Consider the following 24,825-nt stretch of genomic DNA (forward strand, 5'->3'; position numbering starts at 1 on the left):
CCCACACACACACACACAAAACAGCTTTTCCCAGGCCACCAGCAGAGAGCTGAATGGGAAGTGGAGCATGCAGAACATGAACCACCATCCACATGGGATACTAACATTGCAGCTAGCAGCTTTACCCACTATACTACAATACTGACCCAAGTATAATGATTCTTAGTACATAATCAATGAGTGGAAATTACCTCCTAAAATCTTAGCACATTTACATCTTTGCTTTTCAGAGAGGAGGTATAGTCACTTCCACCATCCCCAATACTACAGAATCTTGATTATATAAAGTGTAGAGATTTGACTCATTGGGTATGGAATCCAGTTTTGCCACTCAATCAGCTGTATGGCCCTGGAGAGATTATCCAGCCTCTGCAAGCCTCGTGTTCACCAGTCATCAAGTGGACATTCTGTTCCATGACATATGTATTCAGTGATGCTCAGCATGGTGCTTTGTAGGAAATATTCCAAAAATGATGCCCACGCACCCCTTGATTTCTTTGCATAAACTCCTTTTGATCTAAGACTGATATTGTTCGTGTCCTATGGAGGTACAATTGGAGAAGTGTACCTTGAAAAGAAAGTGACCCTTTGGCGTTGGAACTAGGAAGCAGCAAGCCACGTGAATGCAGAATGGGTCTTGATTTTAAAATGCTCAGTTTGGGGGTCAACATTGTGGAACAGCAGGTGAAACTGGCACGTGCATGCCAGCATCCCATGTGGGCACCAGTTCTTCCAACTGGCTGTTTCACTTCTAAACCAGCATTATTTTTCTTAGATTTATTTTTATTGGAAAGGCAGATTTACAGAGAAGGATAGTTGGAACGATCTTCCATCTCCTGATTCAATTCTCAAGTGACAGCAACAGCTAAAGCTGAACCGATCTGAAGCCAGGAGATTCTTCTGGATCTCCCACATGGGTGCAGTGTCCCAAGGCTTTGGGTCATCCTTTACTGCTTTCCCTCCCAGGCGACAAGCAGGGAGCTGGTTGGGAAATGGAGCAGCCAGGACACCAACCAAGTTCCCCGCACCTGCAAGGAGATTAGCCAATTGAGTTATTGCACCTGGCCCAGCTCCCTAATGGCCTGGGGAAAGCAGCAGCAGATCGCCCAAGTGTTTGGTCCCTTGCACCTGTGTGGGAGACCCAGCTGTAGTTTTAGGTTCTAGCTTTGATCTAGTCCCAGCCATTCTAGCCACTTAGAAGGTGAAATGGCAGATCAAAGACCATTCTGGTCCTTTCACTTTGTCTGTCAAACGTCTTCAAAACCCAAGTGTTTCGGTTAAAACTCCTTTGTAACATCATCAAAGTGGCTGGTTTAATTCCCAGCTCCTGACATCAGCTTCCTGCTAACGCAGGCTCGAGTAATTGGGTTTCTAACACCAACATGGAAGACCCTGGTTGAGTTTGTCACTCCTGACTTCCAGCTATTTGCCGGCATTTGGGGAGTAAATCAGAAAGCATAGAGCTCTTTGTGTCTCTCTCTGCTCCGAAATAGTTTTCAAGGCTGATACTTACTAGATTTGCTTTTTCAGAAATTTTGCATTGCAACATCTTTTTACATATTGCACTCAAGGTAGTGGCTAGCTCTCTTGACTCACACCGCAACTAGAAGAGGGCGGCAGACAGACGCGAGCCTCCTGGACCCAAAGCCAACTTCATGCTTCTGCCCCTAGAATGCTTAACCGGCGCGGCCGCGGAGAGGGGCGTGGACTACAACCCCCATAAGGCCGTGCGGCACGGCGCCCTTGCCGATTGGCTGTCCCAGCCCCGTCCCTGCCCCGCCCCCGCCGGGGCGACGGGGCGGCGAGTCCTGGGCTAGCGTGCTCCTCAAACCGGCTACTCGCCCAGGCGCTGTTGACCCACAGGCTCCATGACGGCGCGGCCCGTGACCCGGATGGTGCGCCTCCTCCTGCGGCCCGGCACCCGGAGCTGCAGCTCGGGGCTCCCGGTGTCGCAGCCCCACCCCGGCGAGGTGAGCCCACCTAACCCGGCCCCAGAAGCACCTGCCTGTGCTCGGAGGCCACTTCTGGGCTCGCAGGACTGGGTGGAGTGATGGCCGGCCGGAGGGGCGCCTGGTAGTGGGGGGCTGTCCCGGGGTAGGGGGACCCCCCCAGACCTTCCCTCACACCCCCTGAGGGCCGGGTTGCTGTGTGTGAGCAGGCGTCCCTGTGACACCGTGTCATCTCCGTGCCACCAGCAGCCAGGTGTCACTTTGGACCCACAGCTGTGTGACTCGTGCCTGGCTGACTGCGGAGTCCCTGTTTTCTGTTGGGAAGGGATAGAAGCTGGCATCATCCGGGCAGGGGGCTTCACTGCGTTTCCCTCCCGCCCCCCCAGCCTTTGGGCAGCAGGATCCCTGACTCTTTGAGGGCACCCCTTGGAGTGCTTCCTGTCCTAGTCTGTTGTTGGTTGCTTTGCTCCTGTGGTCAGGAAAACGTGTCTGGGAATACTTGTTTCCTGGAAGTCTCTGCCCGTATTCTTTCTCCGTCTTGGCATCCCTGGGATCACTCGCTGGCCCTCCCCCTCCTGCTCTGTGAGGGGGCCGGGCTGCCCACACCGCTGGTGTCCCCTACCAGACCCCGTGGGATTCCCAGGTGAGCTGGACCACCGGCAGGAAGTATAGACCTGCTCAGTGTCAGCCCTGAGTTTCACGGGGCAAGGAGGGCTGAGAGGTCTTAAAAGGTTTCAAGGAAAGGGCTATTTTGCATTCTTATGAGCTGCTGGTGTTGGCGCCTGGTTCTTCAACACAGGTGTTGAGAGTTCACTTCCCTGAAGGTCACAGACCTCTAAAGCTGAGAGGGTAGGGAGTAAGGCAGGAATTGGAGCCCCAGCACCTGTGCTCTGCATCCTCCATGTGGGGTGACCTGGAGAGGTTCTGTCTACCCTGGAGTGCTGCAGGGAAGAGGGGTCGTGCACCTGGGGGAACTGGGACCCCAGAGCAGGATGCTGGGCTTCAGATACAGCCCCGCCGCTAACGAGGGTCTCTGTGGAAAGTGGGATTGGAAGTTTGTTTTGAGGCAGTTTTTCCAGATCCATGCATTTAAGAAGTATGACAAAGTTCATGCAAAGTGCATATTATGGCAAACATTATGTATGGATTTCAGTTTTTTTTTTTGTACCAAAACAAACTGACATCCTATTTTTTTCTGCAGACTTCTTCTTGAAGTGACCCTTATATATGTTCAGCCACTCTGCAGAGCTTGTCTGTTGGCCAGAGTAGGGGTGGGGCTTCTGGTCTGCCTGACCGCCTTCTCTTTCTATCTTTCTACAAGGGTTCCTCTCCCACACTCGCTCCAGGATAGAAAGCTAGTCAGGCATTGTCTATGAGTTAGGTTCAGGTGTGAGAGGGGTGTGCGAGGAACCACATCTGTGGGAACCAACAGGGGGGACCATAGGAAGAGGGCCTTGGAGAGCCCCCTGGGACAGGCCAGGTGCTTGCACACATGGAAAAGGAACTTGGCAGAATGCGGGACTGGCAGAGGCACCTACTTGCTGGACTGAACAGGATGGCCAGGCCATCTGCTTACAGGTTTAGCCTGGCCCAGGAGGACTACACTACTCCTTTGGAGGCTTGAGCCCCTAGCAGGCTCTGCTGCGGTACCAAAATGCTGGCCTGAGGCCCTGAGCCTCTGCTGCCCAAGGCAGAGGCAAGGAGAGGGCAGCTTGGGGCAAGGCCAAGACACCCAGCCATTCAGGGTCCAGAAAGGACATGCTGACCAGAGGTGGGTTATGTTGGAAGAAAGTAGATATGAAAGTTGGAGAACAGGGCTGGTGTGGGGGACAGAGAAGAGCTGTGTGGTGTGGGGATTTCCTCTTGACTCCAAGCCCACCCTGCATCCCATGTTTCTGTGTGATCATCTTTGCCTAGAGCCAGGGTGGGAGTTGTAGAGGAGGGGAGAGAGAACCGGGATGGTGTCTGGGACCTGGCTGGCTCCTCCCATCACACAGATCACCCCAGCACAGGTTATTTCTGAGTTTGGAATGCGCCATTCTTCTCCCCTGTCTCTACACTGGAGGGCTCTTTGTGGGGCTGGCCTTTTACCCTTTGGATCAAGTACACTTAAAGTCAATGTCTCCTTAACTAACTCCCTTGTAGCATCCTTGCCCATCCCCCACCCCCATATTTCAGGCTTCACCCATGCCGCCCCAGCTTACACTGACAAGAGGTAGCCATATGCGTAATGCCTGGCTACTAGCCCCTCGTACCAGGGCTCCTTGGGGAAGCTCCTATTTCTCTAGTCCTGCTTCAGGTATTGGGGCCACAGGTCCGGAACCCCCCAGCTTCAGGCCATCTGCCAGTGATAGAGATGGAAGGGGTAGTCACGGCACACACACGAATATCGAATGGGTGAATGTCAAGAACTCTTTTAGTGAAATAACAGTTGTTCTCTGAAGACCTGGTATGTGCCGAGAACTCCTCCAAGCCAGCTAGGGAGGGTGATTGTCTCACCTTGGAGAGGAGCAACCTGAAATTTGCAGACCTCAGGCCACTTGAGGACAGCTGGAGCCAGGCTTGTAATCGAAGCATGCCTTCTCCAGAGCTCTCAGATCAGCACCACAGCCACCACCCCTGGATGAAGCAGTAACACCTGATGTGGCCAGCACTTCCCAGCCCTGACTGCACAGAACGGGGCTGGGACTCTTGGGTGTGTCCCAGGCTGCTGGTGGGGCTCTGTCATCAGGCCTGGGAGGCTCTGCAGGTAGTTTTGATGTGCTGCCAGGGTTCAGAACCACAGCGTTAGGTTAGTCCTTTTGACGGCAGACCCCAGCCCAAACATGAAGGCTTCCTTGTAACTAAGGTTTGCATACACCACCTTCCCTTTGGATTAGAGACAGGTCTGTCCATTGACACAGAGGTCCTATACCCGGTACCAATGCACCATAAGTCAGGACAACAGCCCACACAAAGGAAACTGCCTGGGGCTCTGGGAATATGAGTAGCTGGGGGCTTTGTCCTACCCCTTCTCTTTGCTTTATCCTGTCATTCTCCACCCTGAATTCTGGGTTCCTTCCACTGCTACAAGTAACCTTTTCCTTCCTAGAAAATCGAGTTAAAAAAAAAGAACAGCCCAGCATGATAACCCAGTGTCTAAATCTTAGTCTTGCATCTGCTGGGATCCCATATGGGCACCAGCTCTTGTCCCGGCTGTCTGCTTCCCATCCAGCTCCCAGCTTATGGCCTGGGAAGGCAGGGGAGGATGGCCCAAAGCCCTGGGACTCTGCACTCACGTGGAAGACCCAGAAGAAGTTCCTGGCTCCTGGCTTCAGATCAACTCAGCTCTGGCTGCTGCGGCCACTTAGAGTAAACCAGCAAATGGAAGATCTGTATCTCTCCTTTTCTCTGTAAATCTGCCCTTCCAAATAAAATAAGTCTTTAAAAAAAATGAAAGAACAAAAGTAGGACATGAACTGTTGGAGAGCCAAGGCAGAGAGGAAGCTTGTCCTTACCCAAGTGAAGAGTGTGTGTGTGTGTGTGCATGTGCGTGCGCTTGCATCTCAGAGATGGTGGTGCAGGGTCAGGCCAGAGCCAAGGGCACAAGTCTGTTCTCCATCACTCTCTCCTCCTGCTTATGCTCTGGTTTCTGCTGAGTCATACTCCGTGATCCTTTCGCCTGCTCCCAGTTGCTGTGTTTGTGTTGGCTCTGCTCTCACCCAGCACCTTTTCCCACAAAGCATGTTAAGATTAAGGTGAGGAGTATGTGTTGGCAGGTGAAGGGGAACAGCCGGGAATGAGTGACAGATAGCTGTCGATGGAAGAAAGGCTGCAGCTGCACCTTAAATCAGGGGTGGGGCAGTCTCTGGAATCTGTGGATTTGGGCCAGGGGCATTCTCGGGTACAGGGCATTCCCTGCCCTACTCCCCAGCGCACCTGTGGATGGACTGTGTGGTTATGGGGAGCGCCCTCCTTCTCTGTGCTGCTGGGATTGCAGGGGCTTTAGTTCAGGGAGATAGTCCTGGGACTGTGAGCAGGGCTGCTTGGAGGGGGTGGGGAACTGCTGTTTGAGTATACTGAGGCCAGTTGGGTGGACATGGGAGAATCCCGGAAGCTCCCACCTCGACACACTTTTACTCATGTCACTTGTATCTCTGAGTGGATTAGTGGCCCTGCATTCTGGCTGCACATCTGAGTTGCCTGAACTTGACAGTAAGTATCCCCAGAGAGCTGGATTCAGTTGCTGTCCAGTGGATTTTGTTTCTTATGCCTTGCAGATGGTTCTGATGGGCAGCCAGGGCTGTAGCTCTCTGGGAAGGCAGCGTTTCTTCATAATCCTGTGCCCAAGAATGTTGGTTCCCTTGGATCTGTGCAATGCCTGAAGTCCCCTTTCCATTAAAAGCCATCTACCAACATCCTGACTCCCACCTTGGCCTGTGTAAGGTTAAGGAACCTTCTCAGTGTGCCTGGTCATACCTGATTCACAAGCCAGGGACTCCCACCCCACTTCAGACCCCTGTCTGTAGACTCTACCCCTTCACCATGGATGAGCACCAGGGCCACAGCTGCTTTTCCTTGAGGGTCCCACAAGGGTAACGTGGCCATCGTACCCACCTTGGCCTCTCCCTGGACCATTAGTGCAAAGAGTTTACAGCTTGGAATTGGGAGACCTGGGCTATATTCTTGCTTTTGCCCAGGGTTCTTGGACCGATCCCTCCGCACTGAACCCTATCTGAGCCTTAGAGAATCTTACAGGCTGGGGTGGGAATGGAACTGAGGACAGTCTTTGGAAGGTAAGGTGCTTTGCTAAACGGCACCACTGGAGCAAGAAGCTCGTCGGGCTGTGTCACAACACAGGCTTGTGCTTTAGATGGGGTGCAGCAAGGTGGAGTGGGGAGAGTGAGGGTGGCCCCTACCCACCCCAAGACAAGTCTGGGCCTTGTTTGGAGCCTCCGGCACCATAGGCCCCACCAGACAAAAGACGCCTAATCCTTCCTCCTGGCTCTGGGAAGGATGCCCATTTCTACTCACCTCCGCTGAGCCCAGCCCAGGGGCTGGACCATCGCCCAGGCGCTGGACCATCGCCCAGGCTTTGGCACTCTGGGCCAGGCTGTAGAAATGTGGATGGTGACAGTGGGGCTATTGGTCTCTGGGCTGTCTGGTTGCTGCCCAGGGAGCTCTCCCCAGGGACAGGGCCCACTGTCCTCATCCTGTCCTCATCCTCCATCCTCCCAGCCCCTTCAGGAGCCGTCCATACGCAGGCAGTTCCTGCGGGAGCATGTGGTCCCCTTCTCCGCCTTCCTCACCGACAGCTTCGGCCGGCAACACAGCTACCTGCGCATTTCCCTCACCGAGAAGTGCAATCTCAGATGTAAGTCACCTCCCTTGCTCAGAAGCGCTCCGCACCTCCAAGTCCGGGTGCCACTTCCACCCAGGTACCCCATGTGAGACACATGGGTCACGACTGAGTGTGATGGCTCCCCAGATCAGAGCACAGCATGGTGGCTGGGTTCAGGACTGAGGTCAGGTCCTGCACAGCTCACTCCTCGGGACTGCTTCCTCCTGTCTCCCAGCCATTCCGAGTTGGGGGCGGTGATGGGGTTGAGGACATTGGGAACACTTGCAGTACATGGCAGTGCCTATGGCAGCACTGTTGACTGGGGAGACACCCTAGCTCTCAGCCAGACCAGTACACAGAGCCCTCTTATAGTCCCAGCGGGGAGCTCTGGTGCTGTGTCTGCCCTCCACCTCCCCTCCTTCTCCCTCCTCCCTCCCTCCTTCCTTCCCTGCTTTCCTCCCTCACCCTCTTTTGTGCCACCTTCTCCTTTTCTCTCCTCTTCCCTCCCTCTCCCTCCTTTCCTCCATCCCTATTCCCTCCCTTCTGTGCTTTCTCTCCCTTCTTCCTCTCGCTTCTTCCTCTGTACGTGCCCACAGAAATGTTTGCTTCACAGATCAGTTAATACTCACATGGATATTTAGCAAATGTTTAACCAAATAAAACTACACCAGTCCATCCTCATATTCTCATTGTGTTCTCCTTACTTGCACAATCCAGTTCCAGACTGGGTCACTAATCTGACCTGTGACCCACTAACAGGCCCTACCCCTACCTACCCTCAGTAAAACTGCCCTGTAAGAAGTGATGCTGAATGAAGGCGCCCCCTCCCTTCCATGTCCTGGCCAGCTCTTCCGCCTGTGACATGGGGACGGATGGCAGCGGGGTGGGCTGGGGAACACTCATACACAGCCTCTGCTGAGCCACGGGGTACCACTCCTTTCAGGGTACCCACAGTAGGTGATGGGGAGAAGGGTGGACAGTGCCAGTATGAACAGGCTCTGAAGCCCTGGCCTTTCTAGGCAGACCCTGCCCACCAGGCCTGCCTGTTGCTGTTGGCCCAGCTCATCTGTAACTCATAACCTCAGCTCCCTGCAGAGGGATGTTACAGCCAACTGGGGAGGGGTTGCTTACATTTCAGGGACCAGAAGGCAGGGTGAGGATCTGTACCACCTCAGCTTGAAGTGTCTAGTTCAAGTTCTGGGGCCTCTGGACCTGCTGGGAGCTGGGGAGCAGGCAGTGTCTGCCTCCATGCCCATTTCTACCTCCTCATCCTCTTCCTGCCCTCAGGCCAATACTGCATGCCCGAGGAGGGCATCTCCTTGACCCCCAAGGCTGACCTGCTAACCACAGAGGAGATCCTGACGCTCGCCCGGCTCTTTGTGAAAGAAGGCGTGGACAAGATCCGGCTCACAGGCGGAGAGCCACTCATCCGGCCAGATGTGGTCGATATTGTGGGTGAGTTGGCCAACTGGCATCACTGCTCCTCCCAGCACCTGTCAGCATGGCTGCTCAGCAGCATCTGCCTCCCTGGTTGGACCCTGGCATCAATGTGGCACCTAGGCACAAGTTCACTTCATCCGATAGCACCCTGGGAGACAGGCACTCTTGGGAGTCCCATTTGGATGAGCAGATGAGGCAGGCAGAGGTTGAATAACCCCCCAAGGTCACAAGCCAATCCATGCCAGGTCCCGATGCCTAGCTGTGTGTTTTGGTTAAAGTCTTTGCCAACAGGCCATGTGACCTGGCTCCTGCTGCCTGCTGCCTCCAATAGCTGTTCTTTGCCTGGTGCTCCTCACAGATCACACAGCTGGGCCTGCACACTGGCTGGTCCCCTAGCCAGGAGCACAGAGCTCGCTGCTCCTCTTCAGGTCTGCTTGGTGTCACCTCCTTGGCCTGGCCTCCTTACCCCAGTAGGAGGTGTGTCTAGTGTACACACCCATCACTCTAGGAGCTTGACAAAGTCCTGGGGAGAAATCTGGATCAGCACCTGTGTTGATGTTTTGTAATCCAAGAATGATTTTTAGACTTCTAAACTGTATGTTGTGTGGAGGGAGGGCGGATGGAAGGAGAGATCCTGTTTTACACTACGTGAAAGCTATTTGAAATCCTAAGTTCAGTGTCTGCAACAAGGGCCATGTTGTAGAGCTGAAAATGTTTGTTCTCCAGACTCTGCCAGGAAGAGGGTGGCATCTCCCTGCCATCTGCTCTCTTCATAGCATTTCGCCCCTCCTGACTTGATGGTTTTGGTGGCACATTCGTGTTTTTCATTGTCTCCCTCATTAGTGAGTATGGGAACTCCTGGGTTGCTGCTGGCAGGTTTTGCTCACAGCCGTGTCCCCAGCCCCTAGCACCATGCCTTCTATAGAGTTGGTACTCACTTATATTTGTTGAACCAGATGTATTAAAAATGGGTGGAAGTGAAGACCACAGAGCAACACAGCCCATTCGGATCTCGGTGATACCTCTTACCAACAGCAAGTCTTCAGGCTCCTTTTACAAATCTAGTTTGAGCCTCGAGGCAGTGATGGGATCTACCTGTGGGGGCTGACTTGCAGAGGAAATACAGAAGTGCCTACCATGTGCAAGGGTTCTGTGGAACTGGCCCTCAGAGCCTCATGCCACGTGCTGCTTCTAAGCCCCAGGGGCAAACGGGGAAACCTTTGCTTGTGTCTTCTGGGTGATGAAACCAAGGGCAGTGGGGACCCTGGTCTTGAGTGGTCAGCCCCTTGCCTGCTGCTCTGGACGACCCTCCCAACTCCTGCCCTGTCCACAGTCATTGAAACACCTCAAGAACTTGTACTGTACTGAAACCACATAGGGAAGAGCTACAGCCCCTGCTGTGAGACCCCACTATGCACTGGATGGCAAACCCCTCAAGTGGTTCCATCAGTGCACTGAACCCCTAAGAAAGAAGTGCTCACAGTACTAGAATTGCCCCAAAGAACATCTTGAGGCACCCTGACCTCCTCCCGTCACCTTCTTTGGCACCAGCTCCTTCCCACACCCCCGGGTTCTTGCATTGGAATCCTGACATCCTTCTTGGCTGAGGACAGCTGACCCTTGTTCCAGGCAGCTCCTCGGTGCTAAATAGCAGGCTAGCGTCCAGGAAAGCAATGCACCTGCTGAACCGTGCTGGTTGCCAGGCCCAGCCCTTTCATCCAGCTCACTTTCTATACATGCTACCCTCTGGTATGGGCTCCACCCATGCCCCTGGCGAGAACCTGAGGGAGGGGTAGGGCACAGGATGGCAGGCTGCTCAGTCAGGCACAGGCTTGGATATGTGGCTTCTCATGGCAGCCTCTGGCCTGCCCTTTACGCCGAGTGGGAGCCAGGGGAGCTGGCACCCTGTTCCTCTTCTGCCACTGCCTGACCCCTGTGGAGTTATGCACAGCCTTTCCACTGGGCCTCAGAGCCCTTGTCACCAGAGTAGCCACCCTTCAGGACGTTTCCCACTGTGATGGTTCATGGTTATTGGGCCTGGCTGAAGACATGGGGGTAGGAAAGAGGTGGTTGCCTGGTAGACATCAGTTAGGACAAGTGTCCTGCCTTGGGTCCCTTCAGGATGGTTGGGCTCAGGGAGACAGTGTATATTCCTCCCCAGCCACACACTTCAGAAAGACGGGACTGCAATGCCTTGAGTTGCTGTGTGTACCAGCCCTGCACATCTTCCCCACTGGCCTCTGATCTTCCCCAGGAGGAGTTGCTTCAGAGCTAGCCAGGCAGGGGCTTGTCAGTAGAAGTGGGAGGAGGACTGGGCCAAGGGAGGGAAGGCTGCTCACCAGCTGTTGTGCCCAGACTCCTGGGTGAGAGTGGCGAAGGATGCCACCCAGAGGGCATTATGAGGGCGGCTGAGCCTGCTGTTCCCTCCCTCTCCCCTCTGAAGCTCCGTGGGCCCTGGGGCTGCTGCCCAGCTCTCCTGGAAAAGCTTTGCGACGCTTGGCTCTTGGCCTCTGTCGGCAGTCATCTGTGATGCCCTCCCCCAACCCCCTCGCCTCTGCAGCTCAGCCCCAATCTGCCCTGAGTAGCAGACAGTTCCCCTGCCCTTTTCTGCTGAGCAGTCTGCAGTGGCACTATCCACTGGACTACCCCAGAGGAAGGGCACCGTCTGGAGACTGATACAGCAGCTGCCAGCCACCTGGAGCACTTGAGCGTTTGACCCATGGCTGATGAGACTGGGGACTCGGATTTGTCATTTTATTCGTTTTATTATACTTTAATTAATTTAAATAGCCTCATATGGCTAGCAGCTGCCATGTTGGAGAGTGAAAGTTAGGGTTTTTTCCAAAAGAAGTGAGGAAGAAGGGAGCTGAGTGCACAAGCACTTTGCTGGTGCTGGAGGAGTTTGCAGGGCCCTCGATTTGGAGCCCGACTTCACTGTTGGAAGAACTTGACTCAGCTCCAGTCATTCCATGTGGCAGCTTTTGCTTCCCCTCACTTAGCTCTCCCCTCCCTTCCTCGCTTCTTTAATTTTTCAAGCTGTTAGTCCATCTCCCCCACCCCCACCCCTGGCCCCACGCCATTTCCTTCTTTCTTAAAGGGAATAGCTACCCTGTTCATAGCTTGAAGCCTGTGAGAGATGAAATACAATGAGAGCCCATGGTGGGTTCTGGAAAAGGATGAAGCTTGTTTTAGTTTGATGGGTTCCATTGATAATCCTTGGCCATGGAATATGCTCCTCATTGGTCCAGGCAGGACCTGACTTACATTATTGTGTTGGGCTTTATGGATAGGTTATAATATCATCCATTCTCAAGGAAGTCCATTGTCCCTCCTGTTTGGGAAGAATAGAGAAACTGACAGTAACTCTCAGCCACCTATGTAACCTCTCCTCTTCTGGACACACGAATCCCTACTCCTGCCTAGGTAAATCCTCCTGATTTTTATACTCATCGTTTCCTTGCTTTTTAAACTTTAGACATATCGGGGCAGGGGTTAACACACTGTTCCGGAATGCTTTTAAATTTACAAAATAAATGAGGTAGCAATACAAAATAGTTTCCCTGTAGCCTCACCCTTTACCCCTGTTGGCATCTCATGTTAGTATTTGTCACAGTTAATGGACCACACCTAACTCCCCACCCTACTGCCCCTTTGTGGAAAATCCTTCTCTCCCAACATTCTAGGGTCACACTGAGGGGTGACTGTTCGTTTTTGGTTTTTAGTTTTAGCTTCACATGTAAGGGAAGAGCATGTGATATTTGCCAATTATGTCTGGCTTATTTCATTCAGCACACTGTTCCAGTTCCATCCACTTTGCCACAAATAACAGAATTTCACTCTTACAGGTTGGCGATATTCCATTGTATCTGCCACATTTTATGCATTCTTCTGATGAAGGACACCTGTCTTGTGGATAAGAGCCATTCTAATAGAGTGCAGGGATACCTCCTTGTGGTTTGGATCTGCGTTTCCTGATGGCTAGTGATGTTGAGCATGTTTTCATGTCTTTGTCGACCATTTGTCTTTTGAGAGCTGTGTTCAGGTCCTTTGCCCATTTCATAACCGGATTGCTTGTGTTTTGTTGTTGAGCTCTTTCAGTTGCTGATGTATTCTGGATATGACTCCTTTATCATATAAGTACCTTGGTGATGTTCCGTTCGGTTAGCTGCCTCATCTCTGGAGAAATCGGACATAACCTCATCTGTCTAATTTTGCTCTTGTTTCCTTTGCTTTGGGGATCTTATCCAAGAAGTCATCACCAGTGCCAACGTCACAAAGTGTTTCCTGTGTTTTCCGCTCACAATTTCATAGGTGTGGGTGTTTGATTTAGGTCTTTGATATATCCTAAATTGATTTTTTTTTCTTGAAATACTTGGGCTTCTATTATGTTTTGTTTTAACTTGTTACACTCTGTTTCTCTTCCCTGTATTTTAGTTTTAACAAAAATGACTCCTCTTTTTCTCCCTGAAAGACGAGCACCTTGGCACACTCTCCCCTCCCTGCACTCTCCAGCCTTCCCCATGCTTGCTGAGTTTGGAATTTTAGTCCTGGATGGATTGCACCGTGGGCTCTGTCTGCTGACACAACCAGCTCTCCCCAGCTCTTTCACCATTCAGAACCGCCATGGTCTTCCAGCATCTCATCGCTATTTTGTTTTTCTCTCTAAGCTTTTCAAACGCAGGTCTCTGTGTGTGACAAACCCAATTAAATCTAAGATGCCAGATAGTTCTCACGATGTCTCAGAGTCGAATGGTAGCTTTATGATGCAATTTGAACGTGTCTAAAATGTTAGGCTCCACGTTCTTGCCTACAGTGTGTTAAGGACATGACCTGTTGGCTTCTTACCATCAGCATCACAGTTAAAGTCTGCTGTCAGTTTGATTCTTGTTGCTTTGTAGGTGATCTGTTCTTTTGCTCTGAAAGTTATTCGTGCACTTCCTTTGCTACCTAATTGTCATGAATTTGACCACCATAAATGTGTTGAATTGGCTTTCACTAATCTGTCCTATGGACTTTCAGTGAAATTGCTAATACTAAGCCATGTGTCTTAAGTTGAGGAGAAAGTTTCTCAATTATATTTCCTTCTTTCCGTTTCATGTATTGTCCTTCCAGGAACTTTCATTTCTGCCTTAAATGACACTTTGATGGCTTTTGTCCTCTGCTGTTTCCTGGGAGAACGGCCGAATCTTCAGACTCCATTTTCTCCTCCCGTGCCCAGCCTTGTGACTGGTTCATTTCCTGTTATTTATTTCTCAATCATACTGTTACCTAATAATTCCTCCTTTTGTTCTGTGTATCATCGTGGAATTTTATCTCATATTGTGTGTGTATGTGTGTGTGTATATATATATATATATATATGTATATATATATTTTTTTTTTGGCTGTACTTATCATTCCTGCCATGCTTGTTTAGTACTTTCTTATTCTTATATTTTCTTGGTGCTTGAAAACTTTAACATTTCTTACTTATTGATACAAAGAAGAAAGATTCTATGCATTTCATAGAAACAGTTGTAAGGATATTCACCTCCCTACCTCCTCCTTCCTTTACTGTCTTCTAATGTTATTCTTTTTGCAATAATTAAAGTAGTTTCTCCCTACGAGAGGAGAGGACTCGAGGATCTCTGGTGTAACTGAGAATTGAGGTTCCCTCATGGTTTCAGCTAATCTGTGTGGCACTGCATAATGGGAAAAAGGTTTAAAGCCACATCCTCGTCTTTGACAGCAGAAGGGGAGGAAAGAAGGGAGTGTGAAGAGCCTTAGGTTGCAGAATATCAGCTGTTCACACTTTTTTCCCTTGTGTATCAGACAGCTTTCTGTCACTGCAACTGTCTAAGACAAGCAACTTAGGAAGGAAGGAGGTTTATTCTGGCTCCACTGTGGAGGTTCACAGGCCTAGATCCGGCAGGTCTCAGTGGTCCATTCATCTCGTGGGGCCAGAGGATGGCCGTGGCCAAGTACGTGCAGAGGAAGGATCATGGGATGAAACAGGAAACAGAGTGGCTGAGCCCAATTCAGGCTTTGAGAACCATGCATCTTACCAGAGCTACCCTCTAAGGGTGAGCTTCCAATGCCTGGAAGACCTCCCACTGGGACCACCTGCTAAATGCCACAGTTAGATTAAGCTTCCACCTTCCCAGCACCAGCAACAATGCAGGGCTCCAGTATCTGCAGGAGTTCCACAGCCACATTCTGCTCAGACATTGGCACCCCAATGAATTCCCAGCCTTGCCTCGAAGACTGCTACCTGGACTGGTCTGGATTCCAGCAAATCCCACTCCGTTAGGTCTGGGCTCCCCTGGGGTTGTGGACATCACCATCCTGCAGGTCTTTGCCTTGAAGTGGAGGTAGTCACCACTGGTTGTAACCCACAGTCCTGGGCAAGGACAGGAAGGGTAGGGAGTGAAGGAGTGAATGCCAGTTTCCCTTCCGACAGGGAAGTCTGTGCCCTGAGTATACCTGCTGTGAGCAACCAGCACTTGTTTCTTCAGTAAGAGTGAGTGTACCAAGCTGTGCACAGGTGTCGGTGGGCAAGGCCAGGACAGAGCTTAAACTGCCTTGCTTTCCTTCTTGCTGTTTATGTTCTCTGCCAGGCACCTTCAACCCAGTTCAGAGCCACTTAGCTTGTCTTCCTCAGAACTTCTCAACACATTATATTTTTAAGTTTCCTGTTTCCTTGTTTGTTAGGGGTGGATCTGGTAGTCGATGCCAGCAACCACTGCTCACTAATCTTCCTTGTTGGCATGGCCAGAGGAAAGCCATTTCCTTTCTTTTGCAAACAATTGCTTTCATTTTTTAAGAGTTTCGTTTTCTGTTAAAGTACATGTTTACCTCAGATAAGCACAAAGACCACTGCTGCTGCTCGGGTAACTGCTGGGAGACCTACCTGTGTCCTCTGTCCCCTAAGTAAAGCACGTGCATTTCCTGCAGGCCAACACGTTGCAGAATCCGTTTCGAATCATCATGTTCCATCACCCAGAGAAAACACACTTGTACTCTCCGGATTCTTTCCCACTTGCCTGTGTTACATAATACACTTCATTGTAACTAAAGACTGGCCTATCCATGACTATCCCCTTAGCTTAAATTCCTAGCAGTGTTTTTTGTTTTTGGTTTTGGTTTTGGTTTTGGTTTTTTTTGCTTTTTTTTTTTCTTCTGGCCAAAGATTTTTGAAGTCCCATGCAAGGCTTCTCTCCAGCAAAGCTACAGGATATGTATATCTCAGTATTGGAAAAGTAAAATCCTTCCTTACAGAATCAAGTTTCAGCTGTAGGTAAGAAATGCAAATATCGCCTACAACCTTGTTGCTCAAAGATGATTGAATGTATTGACAATTCATCTTTCATCTGGATTTTGTTGGCTTTCAGTGTTGAGCAGGTGAATTTTGTCTTTCATTTCCTTCCTTTGTATGCAGTTCTGCAAGAAATTCTTTGCTTGATTCTCCGGCTAGCTAAATTTTCTCTTCAGATATATTCATTCTGCTTTGCACTGAGTTTTTTTCATGCTATAACAACCTATATTTTAATTTCCAAGAGACCTAATTTTTCTTCGTTTTCAGCAAGCAGTGTCTGTCCCAGTGAGGATTTTAACTCTGCTGTTTTTAAGGAATACTCATCTTCCATTTCCTCCATGACTGTTGCTGTCTTGCAGGTTTCTGGGATGTGCCATACCTCCCTGCATGCCCAGTGCTTCTTGGCTATGCTACAGCTCCCACCAGCCTGGCTGGCAGCACTGCTTCTGTCTCTGCTCAGCCGGAAGTGGAGGAAAACAGAGTGTGAAGTGCTAGTAGGTGCTCACCAGTGGCTGCCCTTAGTGTCTACACTGGTGTGCTTGCCTTGGGGTGAATGCTTTTGCTTACCGGGAGAAGCCAGCTGCCCAAGGGCAGGTCCCCAGCCAAGCAGCACCCCCTGGTCACACAGAGGGGACTCTCTGCTCCTGGGGCTGTCACCTCTGAGCTTGGAGCTCACAGATCTCCTGCTCCCTCTTCCAGAGCTGCTTCTTGGTACCTTCTGGCTGTGGTCTCCCTCCGTCTGACCCCTTCCGGCTTACTTGTTGAGTATTTCTTTACCTTTCTGGGCCATTGGCTATACTTAAGGTTCCCCACTCTGACCTCCACAAGGTGCTGTACAAGGTGCTCCACAAGCCTGTACCCTGTGGTTATTGTCAGTGGGAATTAATAGTTCAACACACGAAGCCTTAGGGGACTCTTTCAGGAACATATGCAAACCAGAACTGCTAGGGAATTGGGTTTAGTTTTTTTAAATCTATGTTATTTCTGAGAATTTTGGATGCAGTGGAAATGCCAAACAGCATTTCAACATTTTTGTTTTCCCTTACGCAGGATCTGAGTCCTGGAGTTAAGTCCATGTGGACTTGGATCTGGGTTGTGTAACTCAAACGATTTGCTCAACTCCTCTTCACCTGCCTTTCCTTCTCTAAGTGGGGATCCTTTTGGTGAGGCTGCATGAGACCCCGTGGAGAGCTGCCAGCACAGCACGGATGCTCTTTGTTTAATCCTTTGGTCATAGTCTTTGTTCTGATGTTTCACATTAGCCAACCCACGTATGGCTTACAGATCCACAGAGGGCAACTTGAGTCCATCTCCCTTGGACTAAGAGCAAGCTGCTGATGCCCTGCTCCCTCTGTTGTGCCCTTTTCCCTCAACAGCCCAGCTTCACCAGCTGGAAGGGCTCCGGACCATCGGAGTGACCACCAATGGGATCAACCTAGCCCGGCTGCTGCCCCAGCTGCAGAAAGCTGGCCTCAGTGCCATCAACATCAGCCTGGACACCCTGGTGCCAGCCAAGTTTGAGTTCATCGTCCGCAGGAAAGGTGATGGGGACATGGGCTGGGTGGCTGTTCCTCCAGGTAGCTGGGGGGCTGGGCTGGGGCAAGGCGTGGGGCCTGGTCATGTTCTCTGGGAGTGTGGGCTGTGGCAAAGCAGTTTGTACAGCTCATGGTTCTGGGGTTTCAAGAGCTTATATTTGGCGATGGCCTTTGTATTTTCCTGGCAGTGTTTTTAGGTTGCCTGGTCTGTGTGTGTGAGAGGGAGGAAGAGGAGAGTAGGCAGCTTTTACACATGGTGCTGCTGGGGTCTCCTGGAACCAGTTGTCCTGTCAAGCACTCCTCTCCAGACAGGTGGAGGCCACCAAAGGACCAGTGTGGGAGGGGAGGTGTTAGGATTCCCATCTCATGCTGCCACACAGCCATTAGGTACTTGATGGGAGCCTGAATAACCAGGCTGCCCCTCCACTGTGCCCCAGCTCGAGTTGTCCCAGGACCAAGGGGGTTTCTACAAGGAAACTTGCAGATTTACAGCCCTGACTGCCCCTGGAGTGAGCTCTGAAGAGAGGTGGGACAGCCAGGAGGAAAGCAGGCTCCTGAGGTATCAGGAGTACACTGCCAGCTGGGACCCCAGTGGCTCCCCACCCTGTCACTGTGCCCATCTAGAGGAATCTTTTTGCTCCCTGCAACAAGCTTAGCCCTGTCTTACCCCTGCCTTGGTTTCTTCCTGGAGGATGCCTGTCTGTAGCCCTGTATTCCCAACAACGCTCCTTATGACCACAATCTGAATCCAGTAGCAACCCCCATGCCCTGCCCCAACAGTGTCTTTGTTTGAGACCACATGCTAACCTGCAGGCCAGTAGTGTTCAAGCTTTCCCCGTGGGGGTGGGCCTGGGATGAGGGGCGGTTCCTGGACCCTTGTTTCTCTCGCCCCACCCTTAGGCTTCCACAAGGTCATGGAGGGCATTCACAAGGCCATCGAGCTGGGCTACAGCCCAGTGAAGGTGAGAACTCACTGCTCCTGCGGACAGCAGACTTGCTCCTGGCCCTGACCCAGTCTTCCACTCACATGCCGTTCACCTTGGCTGGGGACCTAATGTCCGGCCCTGACCAGTGCAGCCAAACCACACCTCCCACCACTGAGAGAAGGGGGAGAGGAATCAGTAACCCCTTGGAATCCTCTGACACAGGACTGGATGGGAAGGGGCCAAGAATGGGAACCTGCTCCCTACCAGTTAGAGAGCCTTGGCAGGTGCTGAGCCCCCAAGGCTCTCGCTACCAGAGAGCAGGACCAGCCCTCATGGCGCCATTGTGCCCTGGCCAGGTGAACTGTGTGGTGATGCGAGGCCTGAATGAGGATGAGCTTCTGGATTTCGTGGCCTTGACCAAGGGGCTCCCCCTGGACGTACGCTTCATAGAGTACATGCCCTTCGATGGTCAGTGGGCCAGGGGTGAGGAGGGAGCAGGGAGAATGTGGCCAGACCTGCAGGGTATGCTCACCCTGGGGTGCGCTGCAGGGATGGGAGCCCAGTGTCCTCTCAAAGCTGTGTGTGGGTGAGGTTGGAGCTGTCCATCCAAGCAGGGCCCCTGTCTTCCCCACCACAAGCTACAGAATGGCCACCTATGCCATGTGGGAGGGTGGGCTTGGAGACCCCTATGCCCCTTCAGCTCTGTGATCCCAGAGCTCCCGGCCCCCACCACAGGCAACAAGTGGAACTTCAAGAAGATGGTCAGCTACAAGGAGATGCTAGACGCCATCCGGCAACAGTGGCCGGAGCTGGAGAAACTGCCTGAGGAGGAATCCAGCACAGCCAAGGTTAAGGAGGAGGGCCAGAGAACCAGCAGGGGGTGCTGCGGTGGGACCATGGCCACAAGGGTAACCCCAGTCAAGCAGGAAGCCTCCCAGGACCATCACAGCCAACCCCCCGTTCTGTGCAGGGGGTCAAAGGAGGCTGGGCATGAGCAGTGCAGCTGCAGGCCCAGGCCGTCTGCAGCTCTGAGGCCCCAGTACCTTTTATGCCTTTCCTCCAGGGAATCCAGGCCTGGGCAACTCATGGGTCATCCCCAGAACCAGAGGTGTGGGAACAAGCTTCCTGGGGGCTCCTCACATCATGGAGGGAACACATGGATCCAAATGCTCACCCCCCCCGCCCCTCCCTTTCCCTCCTTCCCACTCAGGCCTTTAAAATCCCTGGCTTCCAAGGCCAGGTCAGTTTTATCACATCCATGTCAGAGCACTTTTGTGGGACTTGCAACCGGCTGCGAATCACAGCTGACGGGAACCTCAAGGTGAGCATCCCCCTCCCCTCACGACCTCTGTGCTCCCTGACCAGAGGCTAGTTCAGCAGGGTACACATCCGCTCTGCTGCCATCCAAAAGCAACATCCCATGCGGTCAGCCCTGTGAGCAATGCCAGGGCCAGCAAAACTTAGGAGACCAAGAAGAGGCACTGTGTGTCCCCAGCCTCCCATCAGTGTAATCATTTGTCAGGTGTGGGGCTGGAGAGGCAGTAAGGGGTTGTGGTGAGGGGCCCGGGGCAGACCACATGGACCCAAGCCTTGAAGTTGGGGATAGCAGGAGAGGTGGGTGGAAGGGTGTGTGTTGGGGTTTGCATGGCTTTGTTAGGGGCAGATCAGAATCTCATGCGTGGAGATACAGGGGACTCTGCATCCAGCCCTACATGTCAGCAGGAGTGCAGAATACCGGCCCCAGTTATGAACATGGGGAGACATGGTGAGGCCCTGTGCGTATTTTAGCAAGAGTGAGCCACATGTTGGATCTGTAGCCTGGAAGGCTGGTTATCTGGCCCTTGCACAGCACTCCCCGAGTATGAGGGTGCTAGATGAGGCTGGGAGGGAAGGACCGGGAAGCTTGGTGATGCCTGTGGAAAGAGGGAGGGATAGCATCATGCTGGGTGGGAGGCCTTGGCTCTGGCTCAAGACTCAGGGTTTAGATGCATGCAGCTTGATACCCAGCAGGTTGTAGAAAAGATAGGGGCTTCTCTGGGCTGGAGGCCAGCACATCAGGTCAGCACATCAGGCCAGCACTAGCACTAAACTACAGCTGGGATTCTGAGGATGGAGCCCAACAGGTTTCTTCCGGGGTGGTGCAGGGTGAATGACATCGTCAGGGACGGTGAGGCATTTGTGGCAGCAGCATGTGGCTATTCCCACTGAGCCAGCAGGTGGAAGGGGAAGCAGTGGTGCCACTGAGACCCAGGGAAGGGAGTTGGCACTTGAGATTCGGCAGGAAGCAGCTGCTGCAAGCTGTCAAAGCATGGAGGAAGCAGGTGCAGGGCTCCACCTTTCTTCTCGGCCTCCTCTCTGCCAGGCGGGAGTGAGCTGGAGGGAAGCACCATAGGGTGGGATGTGCAGTGGGAGTGGACACTGAGGCTGGTGGGGAAAACCAGCAGTTAAGACCTATGCCTTGTGCTGCACCTGCCATGTGCCAGCTCTGCCCTCGGGGTTGTTCTGATGGCCTCTGCATCCCTGGTGCCCAGTGCAGAGCCGGCATGTGGTACTGCACACCTAAGCCCACAGCACCATCTTGCAGGAGTTGGGGTGACCTTAAGATGTCATCTCCATCAGTCCACAGTAGGGTTCATGGCCTCTGACAGATGCAGGGGCAGGCAACCTGTTTGCAGAGCAGAATGACTGAAGTGAAACAGGATGCCCAGGCTGGGTGTGGGGGCACCACTGGATCTCGTGGCGATGACAAGGCTACCCCATCCACTGTTGTAGGCCAGCTCATTCTGTAGGGTCCCCTGAAGGAAACGTGACCAGGGCATCAGATGCAGGCCTTGGAAGTCAGTTCTTATCCTCCTGGCCCACACCTGTGTCCCTCATTTCCAAGGTCTTGCCACCAGTGTGTTGCCACTGTGGGGGGCTCTGGGGCACTCCTGCTGAGCCACAGGTCATTTGCATGAGTTGCTCAGACTCTTGGAGGTCACGGCTCACAAGTAAGGCAGGCTTGCTGTCCTCTCCCCACCTCACTACACACAGGTCTGCCTCTTTGGGAACTCGGAGGTGTCGCTGCGGGACCACCTGCGGGCAGGGGCCTCAGAACAGGAACTGCTGGCCATCATTGGAGCTGCTGTGGGCAGGAAAAAGCGGCAGCACGCAGGTAAGGGTGGATGTAGGAAGGCCGAACTCAGTGGGGAGGGGCTCTCAGCAGTGGGAGCGTAAGCCTGGAGCATAGTGGGAAGCTGGTGGAACTCCTACCTGGGGGCAAAGGCTGCCCAGGAGGGGCACCGTGGGCCCTCAGGATCTGTTTTCAGGGGTAGAGGGGCAGGGTGTCATCGCTGATGTAACAGATCAGGAGGATGGGGCCCTAGGCAACCTTGTCAGGGTGCATATAGAGTATGCATCCTAGGGGCTGTGGAACCACTTCCGTCCAGCCACCCATCTCAGTAACCTCCTCTTCTCACCCTCCTTCTCTCCCCACCCCCCACCCCCATCTTTCCCTCACCCTAGGCATGTTCAGTATCTCTCAGACGAAGAACCGGCCCATGATCCTGATCGGTGGGTGACCCATCAGTACGTAACCGCTCACCCTTGTCACCGGGTCCCCCAGGGTGGGAGAGTGGGTCCCTGCCCTCAGGTGCCCCTGGATCACGTATCGCACCCTGACTTTTTTTGCTTCTGCTCTTTCTCCCTCTGCTTAGCCCTCCACATCCTCAGTGCTTTTTCTCCTCTCTGCCTCAGAGATGGCCAGCCTGACTCATTAAAGAGCAGGTCCCTGGTGAAGGCATATCACCCCCCCCTCCTCTTCACTGCAGCCTCTCAGCTTCGCTGCACCACCAGGCACTTTCCCCTCTGTAGGAGGGACCTGCCCCGTGCATGTGGAGCTAGACAGGAGCTCCTGTTCAGTGTGTGATTGTGCATCCACACTGGTCAGGGCCAGGGGCAGCTAGCTCAGAATGTCTGTCGCCTTTCATCCCTGGGGCAGAACTGGCCTGGACCTCAGTATCCCAACGTCTGAGCGCCAGGGAGCATGCATGCCTAGGACTTGTCCTGTGTGGTAGGATGCTTCCAATAGAAATGCCCTTCTTACGAAGCCATTGTGGTCCCCAATCCTGGGGACCTGACTGGGCTACCATGGCTAACCTTGGTCTGGGCCCCCTGAAGGAGGGGGAGGAGAGGCTGGAGTAAACTGGAGCTAGCCCAACGGCCGCCAATGGCAGCTTGCCTCCCATCCCCCACGAGGAAATCACCATCTTTCTTCTCCTGCCACTGGTACTGGAGTCCTCTCTCTGGACCCCCATGCCGATGCAGCTGCAAAGTGGCAGGGAGTGGGGATGCTCTCCCGGCTACCCCAAAAAGGGATGTTGCTGTTGGTGTAGGGGCTAGGAGTAGGATGGAAAGCTATGGAATTTCATTATTCCCAGGATATACTGTAACCACTAGCATAGTTTCTGTAAAGCCAGTTGCCTGGGGCAGGGCCTCTCAGCTGTTTGTGTGCACACCAGTGGCTTGGGACCCTGTTCCTCCAGGTTCTGCTCTGGGAGTCTGGGTGGGATTCTTCCACTTTAATGAATCCCCAAGGTAGTGCTGGCCCTACTGGTCCTGACCACACCTGCCAAGTGCCCAGGGCCCTCTGGACTGGCAGGCACTGCATGTGCTTCCTGGCTACCCCTGGAGCACTGGAAAACCATGATCTTAGTTGATGAGATTTTGTCCTTAGTATGTCATCTGAAACCTGGAAGATGGTGGTTATGAACTCCTCTCGGATGTGGCAATAAACCCACCTGTCCTTGGTCATTCAGGGGAGTTTCCCTTGAGGGGGTCACATGCTCCAGGCTTCAGTCTTCAGGTGCTTCTGAGAGCCCTGAACATGACAGTGGGTGCGTGGGGGTACCCAGTGGGTGAGCCTACACCACCAGTGCCCGGAGTCCAGCAAACCATGAGCATCCACTGTCTGCATGTTTCTTATTGCTGCACTCTTTTTTTCTTCTCTGTTCCCCAGCAGAAAATAGTCAACTTGTTCACATGGGGATAAGGAGATAGTTGGGAAACTTAGATTTTGCATTTTCTCCTTGCCTTCTAGCATTGTTTCCAGTGCCACGAGCTTCCCCACAAGCCAGACTAAGCATTTTCTCCTGGGACCCCCACCGTGTTCAGGGTCTGAGATGCCAAGTGAGTTTCTCCAACCAGATGGTGACATTGTGGAAAAGATACAGTCACCCTCAACCCCACACCCCAGCCCAGCAGTGGCCAGGCTCTGGCTGCCTTCAGAGACACTACAGCTCCCACGTACACTCAGATGCCAACTCTAAGTGCCTTAGCTCAGCATCCCAAGCCCCTGCCACCTGCTCTGGACCACTGCCAACTTCGGACGAACTCACTCACGTGGACTCTGAAGGACGGGCCGCCATGGTTGATGTTGGCAGGAAGCCAGAAACAGAGCGGGTGGCCGTGGCCTCGGCTCTCGTCCTCCTGGGCCCTGTGGCCTTCGAGCTTGTCCGTCAAAACCAGCTAAAGAAGGGAGATGCCCTCCTGGTAGCCCAGCTGGCTGGAATCCAGGCAGCCAAGCTGACCAGCCAGCTGATCCCTCTGTGTCACCAGGTGACCCTGACCCACGTGCAAGTGCAGCTGGAGCTGGAGAGCGCAAGCCACACCGTGGCCATCCAGGCAACCTGCAGGGCTCGGGGACCCACCGGGGTAGAGATGGAGGCGCTGACCTCAGCTTCCGTGGCCGCCCTTGCCCTGTACGACATGTGCAAGGCCGTCAGCAGGGACATCGTGGTGAGCGAGGTGAAGCTCATCAGCAAGACGGGCGGCCAGCGAGGCGACTTCCACCGAGCTTAGAGCTGCCACGGCCTCTCAGGCAGCAGCCCGGCCAGGTCCAGAAACGGGAAGCACCCGAGAGCCAAGGAAAGATGTCAAGTTCTTGAGTCCCAGCGCACCGTTTGCTTTCACCAGGAGCCTGAGATCAGCCCTGTCCCTTACCACTAGATGACCTAGAGTAACCTGTGGGGGCTGCTGCAGAGGATCCCCGGCAGGCAGCGCCAGAGAGAGGACTGCCGGGACTCACGCTGGAGAAGGGAAATGCCACCTTGCTGCCAGTGGCCACCAAGCCCACAGTGTCCTCTTCACGGTTTGGGTTTTCTCAAATACTTCCCTGGGAGAGAATTAAGGGCTCATGAAACAGGAAATCCACTGTGAGGAGGAAAGCACAGGGTGGCTTGCAGAGAGAGTGTCACTGTTTTTCTCCAGCAGCTGCACCTGTTCACACCACACTGTCTGTCCGCCCCGCACTCCTGCCACAGTCCCTAAGGCGCCCCAGGTCAGCCTCCGCTCATGCCTGGCCCTGCTCACTGCCGTTTTATCC

General features: G+C 53.0%; 1 protein-coding gene across 2 annotated transcripts; it reads left to right on the forward strand.

Annotated features, from left to right (window-relative positions):
* Positions 1–1,750: 1,750 nt before the first annotated feature.
* MOCS1 (molybdenum cofactor synthesis 1) lies at positions 1,751–24,670 on the forward strand. Of its 2 annotated transcripts, none has more exons than XM_058663541.1 (11): positions 1,751–1,970; positions 7,167–7,302; positions 8,557–8,724; positions 17,380–17,544; positions 18,439–18,500; positions 18,821–18,932; positions 19,200–19,312; positions 19,675–19,785; positions 21,498–21,618; positions 21,969–22,016; positions 23,542–24,670. In XM_058663541.1, the coding sequence occupies exons 1-11, from the start codon at positions 1,869–1,871 to the stop codon at positions 24,300–24,302; spliced, it is 1,899 nt and encodes a 632-aa protein (XP_058519524.1). In that variant the 5' UTR covers positions 1,751–1,868; the 3' UTR covers positions 24,303–24,670. The 2 variants fall into 2 exon arrangements, with proteins under 2 accessions (XP_058519524.1, XP_058519532.1); XM_058663549.1 differs by having other exon boundaries at positions 21,969–22,031; positions 23,542–23,679.
* Positions 24,671–24,825: the final 155 nt, after the last annotated feature.

The sequence above is a fragment of the Ochotona princeps genome, chromosome 1, assembly GCF_030435755.1.
Source record: "Ochotona princeps isolate mOchPri1 chromosome 1, mOchPri1.hap1, whole genome shotgun sequence".
In the NCBI taxonomy this organism is placed as follows: Eukaryota; Metazoa; Chordata; class Mammalia; order Lagomorpha; family Ochotonidae; genus Ochotona; species Ochotona princeps.